A 17638-nucleotide genomic window follows, 5' to 3' on the forward strand; every position below is an offset into this window, starting at 1 on the left:
AAAAGTTATGCAGATCCTAAATGTAGGAACGTGGAGTTCCAAGTGGGAGACTATGTCTTCCTTAGAGTCTCACCATGGAAAGGGGTGAGGAGATTTGGGAAGAAGTAGGACCATTTGAGTTCCTGGAAAGGATTGGCCAGATAGCCTATGGGTTGTCTTTACCTCTAACACTGTCGGCTGTACACAATGTATTTCATATTTTGGCCCTTCGGAAATATGTGTCAGATTTGACTCATGTGTTGAGTTACGAGGATCTGGAGCTCAAGGCAAATCTCTCCTATGAGGAACAACCAGTCGAGATACTTGACAAGAAGGACAAGGTCCCGAGAATCAAAACTATACCTTTGGTTAAGGTATTATGGAGGAACAACAAGGTCGATAAAGCGACCTGGGAGCTGGAGTCAGATATGCAGAATCAGTATCCCAAGCTGTTCAGGTAAAATTTCGAGGACGAAATTTCGATAAGGAAGGGATAGTTGTAACGTCCCAAATTCCCTAATATGGCTTAGTGCCTTGATTAGGGAGTTAGAATGACAATAATTGATTTATGGTATTATTATGTGATAATATGCATGAATATGTGAGTTATATTATTATATGACTAATATTGCATGTTTAAGTGTGTTAAATATGCGTGTGGACAGTTTCTTATTAGAAATGTATTTTCATAATTTTGACTCGTTAGGAGTATATTTGAATATATGATTATATATTTTTGATATATGATGAGACCACATTATTATCTGGATATAGTTGGATTATCCGGCACGAGACGATCCTAGCGAGCAAAGTAGCGATTTGGTCATAACGGGGTCAAATACCGAGCTCAGGGCGAGCCTAGGGGTAATTTGGTAATTTAGTGCATGACCGAGAATTTTTGGGTAATGAGAATTTTATTTGGAGATAGTTGAGACTTATTTAAATAAATGGTGAATTGTGGTGGGAAAAGACCAAAATATCCTTAAGGGCATTAAGTGGCAATTAAGGGCTTAAGGGCAAAATGGTCATTTTGGTGATAAGATAGTGACTTAGTCACTTACCCTTGGCTGAAGGAAACCTCACATAGTAGCAAAACAGGGCACTTTCTCCCTCTCTTTCTCGGTTCTCTCTCTCTCTCTCTCTTAAAATTTTGATGAAAAACTTGGATTTAAGGAGTTAAAGCTAGGGAATTGCTTGGGGGATTGCTAGGAAACTCTTTAGTTCTTGAGGTAATGATTCTCTAAGCTTTAATCTTAAGTTTGTTCCTCTGTTTTATAGTTTTTATTGAGTTTATAATTTGATGCTAGTTTTGGAAAATCAATGAGGATTTTGGGAATTTTTTATTTGGTTTTGATGTCTAAGATGTGTAGAACTAGTTTTTGAGTTCAGTTGTGGGTTTGGGATCAATTTTTGGAGCTTTGGCTCGGGGAAGTTCGCTGGAAAAAACCCAGAAATTGGGTTCTGTGTCTTTGGCGCTACAGCACCATTGGGTCTCTGTCCAGTGGATGGCTCTGCAGCGCGAGTCGGGTTGTCAGGTTGGCGTTTATGACTTTGGCGCCATAGAGCCTGGTAGGTGGCGCTGTAGCGCCGTACTGTTTTTCAGGGCATGAATTTTTGTACTTTTTGGGGTTTTGGTCCGAAGGCTCGGGGGACGATTTCACCACCTTGTTTGGTGGGATTGCAGGTCCCAAGAGCGCGGGATTAGTCCCGGGATTTGATTTTGGAATTTAAACTCATTGAAACATTATTTATGGTTGTGACTTGGTTACTGCTAGGGCTCGGGACAAGATCGTGCTCAAGGGCTGTTTTTAAATATAACTTGTGCTCGAACCACAGGTAAGAAATCTGCACCCAATACATGGTATATGTGATTAGGGCATGGCTCAGTTGTTGATTATAACTATGAATAGGGCTAGGGCCCTGAGAATGAACGTGATTGATGCTATGTTTGTGCTCATTGATTAAGCATGCTTTAATGCTTTGTGTCTGGATAATTGTTTACTGGTTGTTTACATTGTCAGCATAATTATGGCTCGACCTCGTTAAGAAACATGGTTATAACTATGTTTGTATCTGACTGGCTGAAATATATGATTATCATGTATGCATACTTGAATTATTTGAAGTATGCTTATCTGTATATGTATCTGTATTTGTATATGCACATATAGCAGGTTATCTGGGTACCTTTTAGAGCCATGACTTATTAGTCAAGTGTAACGACCCCAAATTCACTATTAAGGCTTAAGGGCCTTGAGTAGTGTGCCTGGAGGGCATAATGGGATTCTGTGTGTGACTTTAATGAGTTTAATGCATGATTATGATTTAATGCACGTTATATGACTATTTGATTATTTGTGATGCATGACTATGTGAATTAGTATGCATGTAGACCTGATTGTCTTAAAAAGAGCATAATAGTAATCTGGCCATTTTGGGCATGTTTTGTGTTGATATCGGTGATCCATGACTCGAGACGATCCTAGAGTGAGCGGGTTAGCGGAAAAGTCAAAGCAGGAATCTATACCCGGCTTGGGTTAAGCCTGGGGAGTTTTAATGAGAATTTGGAAATATATTGAGGTTAATCTTGATGATGAGGAATGTATATTTGATGATTAATCAGGTATTGGGTAGCGAGCGGGAATTATTAGGAACACTTGAGGAATTAGTGGGAATTTGGGTAATAGGACTAAAATGCCCCTTTATGGGCATAAAGGTTTAGAATTATTAAGGGAGGGCATTTTGGTCATTAGGCTTGTAAGAGATAAATTAAAGAAAGGCTTTATACTTAGTGGATTTTGTAGAAAAAGGGTTATAGGCTGAAAAGAAAGAAAGAAGAAGAGAAAAGAAAAAGAGAGAAAAGCTGAAGGGGTTTTGCTCCAAAAGAACGGTTTGTGGCTCTCCCAACCAATTTCCTTCATTTTTCTTGGAGTCAAGCTCAGTGGAGAGCTAGGGTAGGCTGAGCATCAAGGATCCTAAGCTAGGCTTGAGGATTGGCAAGGGGTTAGCAAGATCACATCAGAAATTGAGGTAAGTTCTTGGGGATTTTCTGTTTTAGGGCTTGACTGGTTTGGGTTGTGTTTTTGAGCTAAATGGATGGGGTTTTTGGGGAAAACAGGTCAAGGTTGTGAAGGTGCAAGCCAAGGAGGTCTAGGGTTCAATTCAAGGTCGAAATTCCACCCACGGTATGATTTCTAAGACCCTATCCTTGTTGTTTGAGTGAATTTTCTGGTTTTTGGGTTCATTGTGTTAGATTTTGAGTTTTGGGTTGCTTGAGCTTGGGATTGAGTTCATGGGATGCTAGGGATGAGTGTGAGGTGTGGTTATGTGTGTTTTTGGGTTTGGAAAAGGTTTGGGCAAGTTTGGAGTTGAAATGGGAGAAGAAAATCGCAAGATGCGATTTTGGGTTTGGTCTGGCTGCAACTAGCGCTACAGCGCTAGTCAGGGGGCGCTGTAGCGCTAGCCCCTGTTCTGGTGAGGTGGTTCTGCTTGTAGCGCTACAGCGCCCTCTTTTGAGCGCTGTAGCGCTGCACTGTTCACAGAGGGGATTTTTGGGCTTTTGTGAAGGGATTTTGACCTAGGGTTCGGGGCTCGATTCCGCCACTTTGTTTTGGGGATCTAGGACTTCCCGGGGGCTCCGGATTAGTCCCGAGGCTAGGTTTGTGACTTGAGGTTGGTGTTGACTTTGACTTGTGAATTTTGCTTAGGTAAGCGCTAGGGCTCGGGTAGGATCGTGCTCAAGGAGTCAGGTGATCAAGGCTACCGAATCTAAAGGTAAGAAACCTGGAACACCCGAGAATAGGGCATGGGCCCACTGTGTGATTGCAGGGCACGGCCCTAGATTGTATTGTGTGCAAATGTGTAATCTTAGATGAACTATTGTATGTTTGAATGGTTATTTCTGAATGTATTATATGTGTGATTATAATGGAATGAACGGCTAAGGCCGAGAGCGGCGTAGGCCGGGTACGGCAGTGGGGCCGGAAGTAACGCTCAGCACATGGGATGCTATAGCCAGGGTGGGACCCAAGGGATGCATGAGTTATCCTATGGTGAGGACCGAGACCCCAAGCTTTGGTAAGGCCTCTGGGGCGGAATGGCCGTGCTTGTTTAATCTGATGGTTTTCCTATTTATCTGTGAATTATGCCAGCTATATTATTTGCATATGTTATGTACTATTTGGGTTTTCTTGCTGGGCTTCGGCTCACGGGTGCTCCGTGTGGCAGGTAAAAGCAAGGAGTCAGTCAACCGGCCATGAGTATGGAGAGTGTGGGGGCGGCGCGTACATGTTCGGCCTGCCCGACTGCTTTGGTTGGGGGCATTTTGTAAATGGCTGTATTAATCCATTCTTTTGATAGTTAACCTGGTGTAAATCTATTTTTGAGTTGTAAATATTTTGTAAACCTTATTTTGGGATCCCAGATGTTTGATACTTAACGTTTTCACTGAAACTAAATATTTTCAAAGAGTACAGCCTTAAATTCTGATTTATTCACACTTTTGGTTTTAGAAACCACTTAGAGTCAGTCAAAAGCACGATTTCTATTTTTAAACTCACTAAGTAACGGCTCTAAGGTAGTAGGGCGTTACATCAAGAGAGTCAATAGCGCACTGCGCACTTGTCGAAAGGCTAGGGCCCGATTAGGGACGTACTATTACATTGACCGACCCTATGGTCGCTTGGAAAACAAAGCGCTTGGCCCTCTATGGCTAGTTATTCAGAGTTAGGGCAAAGGGCCCCAGGTGACTCTATGGTCACATAGCTAGGGCAAAGGGCCCCAAGTTGATTCTATGATTATCTATACAGGGCAAAAGTGTTAGAATTTTATATGGACTAATATAATTACAAACATAATTCCATTATCACAATCATTTTCTAGAGTGCCTATGAATAGTTAAAGACCATAATGAGATGGTTAATATTAATCTAATTGCAATTGAGGCACATGGTAGCACCCTAAAGACTATAGGTTCGCCCATTAAATCATAGTCCACCATATATGATAATATAAGCCCAATAGGCCCAATATACCCCTTAGGGTAAGAAGGCATATGAGACATATATATTGAACATATATGTTGTTGGGAAACATACAGTGGCATATGATTTGGTAAGGGTTGCTCTCCATAAGATCTCTCTTGTATTGTTTTTCTAATATTGTTTTGTGTAGATCGTGAGAGATTCAAGGATGAACATTGGAGACTCAATGTCAGGTATGTTTCATCTCTATATATTCAATTCAATGCTCTAAATAAAAAGTGTTCCTGGATTGTTGTATGAGCATGCTATGTTGATTTGAATCTGATTTATGGATTTATGCTCATAATATTATTTTATCTTTAGCAATTGGTATCAAGAGCCAGGTCTTTTGATTTTAGAGCTTATTGTCATATACCTCATTTTTTTGTCAAATTTTAAAAAAAAAAATTGAATTGGGTTTTGAAGAAAATTAGTATATTAATCATCAATGGGTTCAGACTATTTTTTTGACAAAAATTTTGGGGAATTTCTTGAGTATTTTCGGCCATGGATACCCATTTTTTCCAAAAAAAAATTCATAGATAAATGTATATATGATTGTTGATTTTGAGAGTTTTTTAACCCAAATGGAGGTCGAAAATTGATAGAGGATGAGATGTGGAGCAAAACCCCTCAAAAAGAGTCGGATTTGGTGGCCGGAGATGGTCTATACGACCGGGTCACGAATCGGGTCGCGTAGACCCGAGATGCAGACCCACGGGTCAAATTTGGGTGACAGGGACGATAAAAATGACATGTTGTTTTGTCTCTGTCAGGCAAAAAACGACATGTCGTTCGTACGGACAATAACTCCCCTGCCGCGCCAAAAATGACACGTCGTTTGACGTGTCATGGCGTTTTTGTATGTAAAAAACGACAAGTCGTTTCTTGAAAATGACACGTCGTTTTGACGTTTGAGGGTCGACTGTTTTGGTGAAAAACGACACGTCGTTTTCGGAGATTGTTTTATAAAAAAAAAAAAATTGAAAAGGGGCGCGTGGGGGCGCGTGCATGGTCCATTTTGGACCTAATTTTTCACCATTTCACTCTACTTTTAATACCCTATTTTGTATATGTTTATGCACAAGATTAATCCATGAATTCTATTCATAATTGTGTTTGTATTTAATCTTTTGTGGCATGAATCTTATTATATATTGTCAACAATTATTGTTTATTTTCTTGCCTGTCGTAAGAATAAGCATGTGAATTGTTTAGTAAAGAGGAACATTTAAATAATTATTTATTTAAATTTGTGTTTTTTCCTCCAAAATTACATTAAGATCTATATAAGTAATTAATTATCCTATCGATAATAATTGCTTGGTAAAGATGCTTAATATGGTGAAGAAAATTTATTAAACATTATGAATCACAATTTATCTATCCTTTCGATAGTAAATTAATGTATTTGATTATAATGTTTAATAGATTGTTCTTACCTGTGTATGAGTTCTATTTTGTATGTTTGTCTAAGAACTCTAGCATACATAATGATCATTTGTTATTTTGCGATCATATATTGATGAGAAAAGAGCACAAATGACATGGTTTATCATAACATGTATTTAATAGTTATTGCTCTTGTTTCTCATTTAGCTGTAAGCATTCCTAGATCTCCTGCCGTCTTGACGCTGAATGCAACCAACCACAAGCAGTGGATTGAAAATATCACGATGAACTTGACCTTCATGAAAGTGGACTTGGCCTTGAGAATTGATGCACCATCTAAGCCTGATGATGATGCTACTGAGAAGGATAAGAAATCTTACGAGGACTGGGAACACTCCAATCGTTGTTGCTTGATGCTTATGAGATATCACATGGACGAATCCATTCGTGATAGTATTCCCAAGTCTGAAAATGCAAAGGATTTTCTTGCTGCCATTAAGGAAAAGTATAAGAAATTCTCAAAGAATGAGAAGAATGAACACTTGAACATGCTGCATCACACTGTTTACGATGGTTCAGGTGACATTAGGGCTCACATTGACAAGCTCATGGGCCACTATCATAAACTTAAGGCCATGGATATGGACCTTGGTGAGGATTACATGGTGTGGTTGGTGATGGAGAACATTCCATCTTAGTTTGATTCAATCAGATCAAGCTACAATGCTCAGAAGGAGCAATGGACTGTTGGGGAGATGTCTACTATTCTTGCTAAGGAAGAGGAGGACATGAGAAAAGGTAGGGCAAGAAGTATCTCCATGGCGACGAACCCAAACAATCCTCACAAGAGAAAGTTCACTTCCAACAACTCTAGTGACCAAAAGCATCCTAAGAAGAAAGCCAACCATCCTAAAGGAAATGGGCAAGCTAGCTCATCTTCAACTGGTCATAAGAATGAGTTTTTCAAAGGGAAGTGCAACTTTTGTCAATGCTTTGGGCATAAGAAAGCTGATTGTTGAAAGCTCAAAGCTCACTTAGAGAAGAAAGGTAATTGTCTTGTGATGGTTTGTTTAGAGTCCAATATTATTGATGTACCCTCAAACACTTGGTGGTTAGATACTGGAGCTACAATTCATGTTACTAATTCCTTGCAGGCAATGACAAACCGAAGAAGACCGAGTAGGTTGGAGGAGCATGTATACATGGGAGACGATACTAAAGTAAGAGTTGAATTTTTTGGGATTGTTAGACTGCAGCTAAATACTGGGCAATTTTTGGAGTTGCATGATGTTGCTTATTTACCCTCTATTAGGAAGAATTTGATTGCTGTATCTATTTTGGATAGACTAGGTTATAGTCTTCATTTTGGAACTGGAAAACTGACTTTGTATCGTGACTCTATGTTAGTTGGAAATGGAATTTTATGTGGAAACTTATATAAGCTTGATTTACATGATGTTTTTCCTGTTACTTCTACTTCTTCTTGTTCTTCTTCTCTTAATGCTATTGTTGGGTCAAAACGTGCAAGATCAGATTTGAAATCTTCTATGCTTTGGCATAAACGTTTAGGCCATATTTCTAGAGATAGTATGGAGAGATTGGTGAAGGATGGTGTACTTCAGGATCTTGATTTCTCTGATTTCACTGCCTGTGTTGATTGTATAAAAGGAAAGTTGACTGCCAAGGTTAGAAAGAGCAAGTCAGACAGGTGCACAGATGTATTGGAGACTATTCATACTGATATTTGTGGGCCTTTTGTTCCACCTGCTAAGGGTGGTTATTGATACTTTATCACCTTCATTGATGATTTTTCCCGATATGGTCATGTTGAGCTCATTCATGAAAAATCTGAATCTTTGGATGCTTTTAAGATTTTCAAGACGAATGTTGAGCTTCAAAAGGGAAAGAAGATTAAAACTGTCAACTCTAATAGAGGTGGAGAGTATTATGGACGTTATGATGAAACTGGGAGGAACCCCGAGCCTTTTGCCAAATACTTGCAGGAATGTGGTATTGATGCAAGATATACAATGCCAGGGACGCCCCAACAGAATGGAATCGCTGAAAGGAGAAATCACACACTTCTTGACATGGTGCGCTGTATGTTGATTCATTCTAGCTTGCCAGAATTTTTATGGGGTGAGGCATTAAGAACTGCTGCTTATATCTTGAATCAAGTACCTAGTAAGTCTGTCCCAAAGACACCATATGAGTTGTGGTCGGGTAAGAAACCAAGTTTGCGTCATTTTCATGTTTGGGGTTGTAAAGCTGAAGTAAGGCCCTATAACCCACAATCTAAGAAACTTGATCCGAAAACTATTAGTGGCTACTTTGTAGGTTACACTATTGGATCGAGGGGTTCTAGGTTCTATTGTCCTTCTCACACCACCAGAGTGATAGAATCAGATAGAGCTGTCTATTTTGAAGAAGAATTTGGTTCAAGTCAAGGGTCAAGAGAAATTGTATTCAGGGAAGAACGTGTTTATGTCCCTGTACCTGTTGCTTCCTCTTCCGCTCCTATTGATGACCCTGTGATTGAACAGATTCCAGCAGAAACTCATGATGAACCTCAAAATCAAGAACAAGGTGAAAATCTTGATATTGGGGATGATGAAGCTATGATGAGAAGATCACAGAGAACCCGCAGGTCTGCTATTCCTAATGACTACCTTGTCTATTTACAGGAACATGAGTTTGATGTCGGAGACACTTTTGAGCCAGTAACCTATCAAGAAGCTATGAATAGTCCTCAATCTGTGTTGTGGATGGATGCAATGAAAGATGAGTTGAATTCTATGTCACAAAATGAAGTTTGGGAGTTGGTTGAATTACCCAAAGGTTGCAGACCCATTGGATGCAAATGGGTGTATAAGACCAAACGTGACTCCAATGGGCAAATGGAAAGGTATAAGGCTAGGCTTGTGGCTAAGGGCTATAGCCAGAGAGAAGGTATTGATTTCAAAGAAACTTTTTCACCTGTTTCCACCAAAGATTCGTTGCGAATCATTATGGCTATAGTTGCTCATTTTGATCTAGAACTCAATCAAATGGATGTGAGGACTGCCTTCTTGAATGGAGATTTATTTGAAGATGTTTACATGACTCAACCTATTGGTTTTGAGAAGTCTGGCAAAGAACACATGGTTTGCAAGCTCAAAAAGTCTATCTATGGGCTTAAACAAGCACCAAGGCAGTGGTATCTCAAGTTCGATATGATTGTCACTGCAAATGGCTTCAAGGAGAATGTTGTAGATCAATGTATATACATGAAGGTCAATGGGAGCAGTTTCATTTTTCTAGTATTGTATGTCGACGACATCCTGCTTGCATCTAATAATTCTGATCTATTGTCTGAGACAAAACAACTTTTGTTTAGCCATTTTGATATGAAGGATCTTGGTGAGGCTTCCTATGTGCTTGGGATTCAGATTCTTCGAGATAGGGCTAATGGTATTCTTCGTTTGTCTCAGAAGACTTACATTAATCGGATCTTGAAAAGATTCAATATGCATGCATGTTCTCCTGGGAAGGCACCGATAGTGAAGGGTGATAAGTTCTCAAAGGCCCAATGTCCACAAAATGATAAAGAGAGAGATGAAATGAAAGTCATTCCTTATGCGTCATTGGTTGGTAGCTTGATGTATGCTCAAGTATGCACACGCCCTGATATTGCTTTTGTTGTCGGCGTGTTGGGTAGATACTTGAGTGATCCTGGTCTTAGCCATTGGAAAGCGGCTAAGAAAGTCATGAGGTATCTTCAGGGTACAAAGGATCATATGTTGACTTATCAGCGAGCTGACACTCTTGATATAGTTGGGTTCAGTGACGCCGATTATGCAGGATGTGTGGATGATAAAAAGTCCACTTCAGGCTACATTTATATGATGGCTGGAGGAGCTATTTCATGGAAAAGTGTCAAGCAGACACTCACAGCTTCTTCTACGATGGAGGCAGAATATATGGCGTGTTATGAGGCTACTTGTCAAGCAATATGGCTGCGAAATTTCATTTTAGCTTTGAATGTTGTAGACTCTATTTCGAGGCCGCTGAAATTGTATTGTGACAACTCCACAGCAGTAGCTTTCTCTAAGAACACTAGGAGTACTTCTCGCTCAAAGCATATTGATATAAAGTACTATTTTGTTAAAGAGAAAGTCGATGAGTCCCTCATTTCTATTGAGTACACGCCTACCACTAGCATGTTGGCAGACCCACTAACGAAAGGCTTACCCATATGTGTATTTCTGGAGCATGTTGCTCGAATGGGATTGTTAGGAGCCTAGCTTGATGAGCTCAGTGGGAGTTTTGTTATTATGTATCAAACATGCTAGTATTTTGTATGGATTGCTTATAGCTTGTGTTTTGTTATGAACATGCATAATGATAATTGAAGTCACTTCTTATTGTTGCTGTTACGTATATATGTTTATATAAGTATATACTATTGTTCACCGAAGTGACAGGTACAAAAGGAGATGAATGCGCATAATCTCAAATTAATGTACCACATGCATGTTTGGTTTAATGATTGTTATTGTTTTTGAATGTCTTCAAGACCGAATCATAAATAATATATGTATCCTATCGATATGATATTATATATGATTTATTAGACTGTCTTTTGTGATGGACAATATTATGGTGGTTTGATTATATTGTCCAAGTGGGAGAATGTTAGAATTTTATATGAACTAATATAATTACAAACATAATTCCATTATCACAATCATTTTCTAGAGTGCCTATGAATAGTTAAAGACCATAATGGGATGGTTAATATTAATCTAATTACAATTGAGGCACATGGTAGCACCCTAAAGACTATAGGTTGGCCCATTAAATCATAGTCCACCATATCTGATAATATAAGCCCAATAGGCCCAATATACCCCTTAGGGTAAGAAGGCATATGAGACATATATATTGAACATATATGTTGTTGGGAAACATACAGTGGCATATGGTTTGGTAAGGGTTGCTCTCCATAAGATCTCTCTTGTATTGTTTTTCTAATATTGTTTTGTGTAGATCGTGAGAGATTCAAGGATGAACATTAGAGACTCAATGTCAGGTATGTTTCATCTCTATATATTCAATTCAATGCTCTAAATAAAAAGTGTTCCTGGATTGTTGTATGAGCATGCTATGTTGATTTGAATCTGATTTATGGATTTATGCTCATAATATTATTTTATCTTTAGCAAAAAGGCCCCAGGTTGACTCTATGGTCATCTGATTTCGGTTGTGGGCCCACGAATGATTCTATAATCATTTATTTGTACTTGTATACATGCCTGAGTAAGTTATTACTGCTGGGAATGCTAGATATACATATGAATTTGTATATATTGTTCATCCACTTATATTAAGTTTTCTTGCTGGGCCTTGGCTCACGGGTCCTATGTGGTGCAGGTAAAAGGAAATGAAAGCTCGACCAACCAAGAGTTGGAGAGCTTAGGAGGCGACGTGTACATATGCGGTCGCTTGATCACCACGACCAATGCTTCTTAGAGGAACTAGGGTTTAACCCTATTTTTGCCGCTTAGGTCGGCAGATTGTAACTTTTGAATTGTAATGACCATTTTGGAACTGTAAACAACTTGTAGATGTTTATTATGGGATCCCATGTACATTTTAATGTTTTTAATGAAACATCTATTCCTTTTTAACCGACATTTTTAACCTTGGACAAGTAATCACACTTAGATGCACGTTTATGGCCTAATGACTCGTTTAGAGAGTTAAGCACTATTTAAAATACACCGTGTAACGGTCTTGGCTAACCAGTGCGTTACAATAACCTTATTTTGGTATGTTTTTTTTTTTAAAATTTTTGTCACAAAATAGATTTTATATACTCTCGACGCCCTATTTGAAAATTCTCGATACTCTATAGAGAATTCCAGACACTTTATTGAAAATTCACGACCATATCTATATTCTAGATATAAGCTATATTATATTTAAAAAATGAATATTTGCAGCAAAATCCCAAATCTTTTCGAGTTGATGCACCTATAATCCTAATTAAAATTTTTGACGGCAATACCCCTAGTTGTTACATTTTCTTTGTAGTTGTCCACTTTTGGATATTAAGTTCCCGTCTGGAATAATGATGTCCATGTGTCGTTGATTTATTAGTCCACATGGTTGATGACATGTATTTTTTTCTTCTAATTTTTTGCCCCAAAAATTAATAATAGAAATAAAAAAAATCCAATCTAATTTAACTAACAATATTAAAATTCAAAAATATAATATTTAAAAAAAAAAAAACTTCATCACCCCTAACACTTAGTCCCATTTTCCGGCTCAGTTCAATTAAAAAAATTGCTGTCCAATAAAAAAACTCAAACTTGTAAAACTCATCTCCCTTAGGAACACATGACGTTTGATACTCAAATCAAAATTAGCTTTTACAAAGTCAGATCCAACAACGACTCATAAATATTAAATCTCAACAACTTGTAAAACCATCAACACATAGAAATTCTAACACACATACATATATATACACACAGACATAATACTAAGAATATACCCAAAAAAGTTGTTGGTGCTTCATGAAAGTAACCATCATCAACTCATTGGAGTTTGTAGGTGGTAGTTGGGGGCGACACACGAGGACGATGTTGTTGGGCAAATCTTTTCCCACCGCTTTGCACTCTAGTCGACAGACCGGTCAAGATTTGCGTCCCGCGAGTTGGCCAAGTTGAGCGGCGCTTCAGTACTGAGTTCCCGACCTCAAATGTATCGGTACCATTAGCGTCCCAAGTTGTCGTCGCCGTTCGTGGAGCCCAAGTTGTCGTCACCATTCGCGGAGCCAAGCTGCCATCGCCATTCGTGGAGCCCAAGCAGCCACCGCCGTTTATTTTTTCTGGGGATTTTCTCGCACAATGGGGGAACATGATGGTCATGGGAGACTACTGACTTGGTTGTAGTGGCGAATGGTTTAGGTTTGGGGAGAAGAAGAAACAAAAGGTTTGGGGAAAATTAGATTTAGATTTTTGTTGTTTCAAGTTGGGGGAGAAGAAGAAACAAATAGATTTAAAATTTATGTTTAAAATAGATTTTAAATGTTTAACCATTTTTTTTGTTATAAATTTGAAATGATACACATCATTAAGTGAATGCCATGTCATCGACCACATGGACTAATAAATCAACGACACATGAATTTTGTTATTCTAGACTGACACTTAATGTCCAAAAGTGGACCGCAAAAAAAAAGTATCAGTCCGGCGTATTGTTGTTATTTTTTTTATTGGAGTTATAGGTGCTTCAATTCAAAAAAATTAGAAAATTTTACCCCAAATATTCCTAAATAAAAATGATTAAGATCATTTTATAAAATAATCTATTTTCATTAATTACTCTTTCTTTTTCAACATTTATTAAAAAAATAGTTAATTTTTCTGGAGCAAAGTTAATGGTGCAATTCTGTCTACTTTTGAAGTCTAGTTGCACTAAATTATTTCTCCATTAGCATATAATCAAATAAAAAATATAATACCACGTATGGGGAGAGTACTATAATGCTCTATATAATGTGTAGTAAGGTTTAAAACATATACACAAACAAGAGTAAAGAAGTTGATAAATATAGTGATGAATACAAACAAGAGTAAAGAAGTTTATACATATATTTGCATATTGAACTTATACTATTATTGTCACGTTGATGACAATTGGAGTCCAAATTATCATGTTATACCACATATATATATCACAATTATAAATTATAAATTAACATAATAGATAATTACGATTTACTAAAAATATGTCGAACAAATATTATATATATTAATTGTGGTTAACCCAACCAGTGAGGTGAGTACTTGTGTCTAATAATCTCAAGCACATGAAGTTTTTGTCTCAACACATCGTTCTTCATTAAATTGAACAAGTAGTTAGGGTATCATCCAATAAGCACACTAGACAAATTTCTCCATAAAATTAATTAATTAATAAATTAAATTTATTTGGTCTAAAGGGTAAGGACTGAGTGAGTGGAGGCAGGTGTGGTACAAGGCCCACTCTGAACCCTCAGAATTTGAAATAAGAGAGCACCCCCCACAGCTCCTACTGTTGGGGCACTAATATATATCCAAATGTCTCTAAAATTCCATGAAACAATTGCAGCTCCCATTGACCTTGCTGGATTCATCGACCCACCAGAAACAGGTCTACAAAATACATGTCACGACATAATAATATTAACTACAATAACTAAATTATATATATGGACGGTTTTATGGTGGGCATCACTTTTGCCCATATCAAAATGACATCTATATATTTCGGTATGCGATTTTTTTTTCATTCGTGTAATTTACTGTTTAAATTTTAATTTTGATATTATAAATTATTCAATTTTTTTTAAAAAATTTGTGAGATATTCTATGTGACTATAATGTCCATAAAAATTTGAATTATAATTTTTTCCTATGCTGAAACACATAAATGTTAAGTGATGTCCCGTATAAAAATTTTCTTGTTTATACATGCTTTGGAGTTGGTGTCGACAAGCGTTACATATGCCAAAAGTTACATTTTATGTGTAGTTTCCTACAAATACTGTAATTGATATTAATGATATACGTATATAAAATATAACTTTTTCACATATAAAATATATGAAATTTACTGTTTGTAACAAATTTTTTTTTATTCTACTGTTCTTGTTGAATTTTTACCATATTTGTAGCATATGTGTAGTTAATGTTTTGTAAATATTGCGCATATGTGAGGTATATTTTTTGGAGACCATATTTTTATCATAAAATACTGTATTTTTAAAATAATCTTTGAAAAGTCCTAAAAAAAGTCATAAAAATACAACCAGCATTTTTGAAAAAAAATCTCTTAAATAATTAGATTCTGAACTCACCCTGTAATTAGCACGGCTAGTCCAATAGCAATACCAACTACAAAACCGGACAAATAGCCCATCTGAAAAAGCAAACACCTTTATCAAAATGCAAATCATATCATATATGCATATAAATTAACCAAAGAAATGTTTACAGAAATAGTGTACTTACAGATTGAGCTTGATAAGTTAATGAGGCTACCAAGAACATAATGATGAAAGTTGCTATAAGCTCAACCCAAAAGGCTGCAACGCAGCCTTGTAGGGGTCTTGTGATCATGAGATCTGCTTTGATGTTGTAAACAAGCTTCCCTATGTATGTTGCCAGTATCGAACCAACGGTTTGTGCAAATATGTAAAGTGGGACCTTTAGCAGAGATAATAAGAAAACGACATTATTTTGGTGCCATAAACGACAAGGATTTAGAAAGAGAATATTATATGTAGTCTTCAATTTAAGTATACCTTGGGCCAAGGGAAATGGCCAAAGATTGCGAAGGCTATAGTAACAGAAGGATTGACATGAGCACCAGAAATGGAGCCTATTGAGAAGATCAAAACTATTACTGTTAAACCTGCTGTGCTTGCATACTCCAACAGACCCACATCACCTCTCATCTTCTGAGTGCTTGCTATGATTGCACATACACAGAATACCAAAATAAAAGTCCCCACCATTTCTGCCACAACCTGCAATATATACATAGATATTTTATTTTATGTGATTTTCCAAAAGTACATGATTTCATAGCATATACATAAAAGGGTGTGTCTACATTGTTTGTTTGTATGAGAAAGTAGCAAAATGTAATGTCATTCAACTAAGAGAGTTGATCATCTATATAATCCATAGCCAAAACAAATGGATTATACTCAGTACTGATTGCTTGAAGTGGGCATAGCATATTAGACAGGTAGCTTCTTAAACAAAATTTTGAGGCAAATGACTATTTTTTCCTGGAATTAGCCCCTTTCAAATGCAGGGGCCGAATTCATTGATACTAACAAAGAAACATACATCCGATGTAGCACTCTTGGGAAGGTACAAACTGCAATCCCTCCGAAAATCCTACAGAACTCCACAAAACCAGCTGCCTACTAGTAGAATAGCAACTTCAAGAGGCAACAGAAGCGATAATCCCACAAAATTAAAACTCCAACACTAATACAATAACAGTCAAACCCGATAATACATAGAAACACGACAGAAACTTAGTTAAATAAATCTACACAAAACTAATAACCGCAATACTAAACGAAACAAGGGTCATATTATTAAGCTTCTTTTAAGGCTAAAAAAGGGTCATAATTATATTAGTTCTTTCTTACCGCACGTGCGAAATTTGCATCCATTCCTCTTGATAGGCAGCTAAAGGTAGAGCTTTTCAAGACACCAACACTCTTTGATATGTCATGATTAGTTCCCATTTCTTGATCATCTTTAGATTCACCACTTGTCGATGCATAATTCGACAGATCAGGAGATGGTTGCTCTTGCTCCTCAAATAAGCCTTTCATGATCAAATTTTCCTGCAGTGACTATAAAAGATCACTAAGTTTTGGGGTTTATATAAGCTATAAAGGGCCTGAAAACTCAAATCTTTAATAAAAAAAAGTTGAGCCTAAAGAGGTGCAAAGAATGCGCAGTAATAGAAAAGTTCCATTAGTTTTACTTGTGTGCTTGTTTGTGTTTGAGTTTTGTTAATTGGTACAAAACAAAGCAAAGGATGAATAGGTTTAAATATGGTAAAAATAGTTTGTTACTATGTAGAGTTTCAAAACCATAAGGCACATCAGCACAATTCTTGTGTCTCTCAAAATATGGAATAGACTATTTGTGCTTTTCACCTGTTTTGAATTTAAAATACTAAAAAAGGTAAACCATTTCTATTCCAAACAATCTTCCCCCTCAGCCTTTTATGAGGTGGGTAGTTAATTTTTATGTTTTATCATTTTTTGTTTTTGTTTTTGTTTTTGTTTTTATTTATAATTTTTGTGGGTTTAAAGTGAGCTACATCTTAACCACTCTAAAACTTGTTAGATAGCTGATTGACTTGCATCAATCCTTATTTCTACTTTTTTTTTTAAGAAGCATGGATTTTATTTTTGCACACATAGCACTACAATTAATGGAGTAAAGTTTATGCTCTATTTTTTTTTAGGTTTAATGTTCTACTTTTAATTGAAGTGATTGATATTATCTGATAACTTTTTAAGTAGGCCTAGGGTCAACAAAATTTAGGCTTTTATTTCAAACAAGTTTATATTTTTTTAGACCCTGTGTTTTAGTTTATTACCCGTTTGGATCTTGTGTTGACAAATTACTTTTTGGACCCTGTGTTTTCTAAAATAGTTCAAATAGATCCATAACCCC

General features: G+C 37.0%; 1 protein-coding gene across 1 annotated transcript; it reads right to left on the reverse strand.

Moving 5' to 3' along the window:
- Positions 1 to 14187: 14187 nt before the first annotated feature.
- LOC133816649 (probable aquaporin NIP7-1) lies at positions 14188 to 16953 on the reverse strand. The gene is made up of 5 exons (XM_062249024.1): positions 16594 to 16953; positions 15730 to 15954; positions 15437 to 15631; positions 15283 to 15344; positions 14188 to 14578 (listed from the first exon to the last, which is right to left on the reverse strand). Exons 1-5 carry the CDS (start codon positions 16780 to 16782, stop codon positions 14380 to 14382), a joined length of 870 nt encoding a protein of 289 aa, XP_062105008.1. The 5' UTR covers positions 16783 to 16953; the 3' UTR covers positions 14188 to 14379.
- Between the last annotated feature and the right edge of the window lie 685 nt (positions 16954 to 17638).

This window comes from Humulus lupulus, chromosome 2, assembly GCF_963169125.1.
Source record: "Humulus lupulus chromosome 2, drHumLupu1.1, whole genome shotgun sequence".
Taxonomy (NCBI): domain Eukaryota; kingdom Viridiplantae; phylum Streptophyta; class Magnoliopsida; order Rosales; family Cannabaceae; genus Humulus; species Humulus lupulus.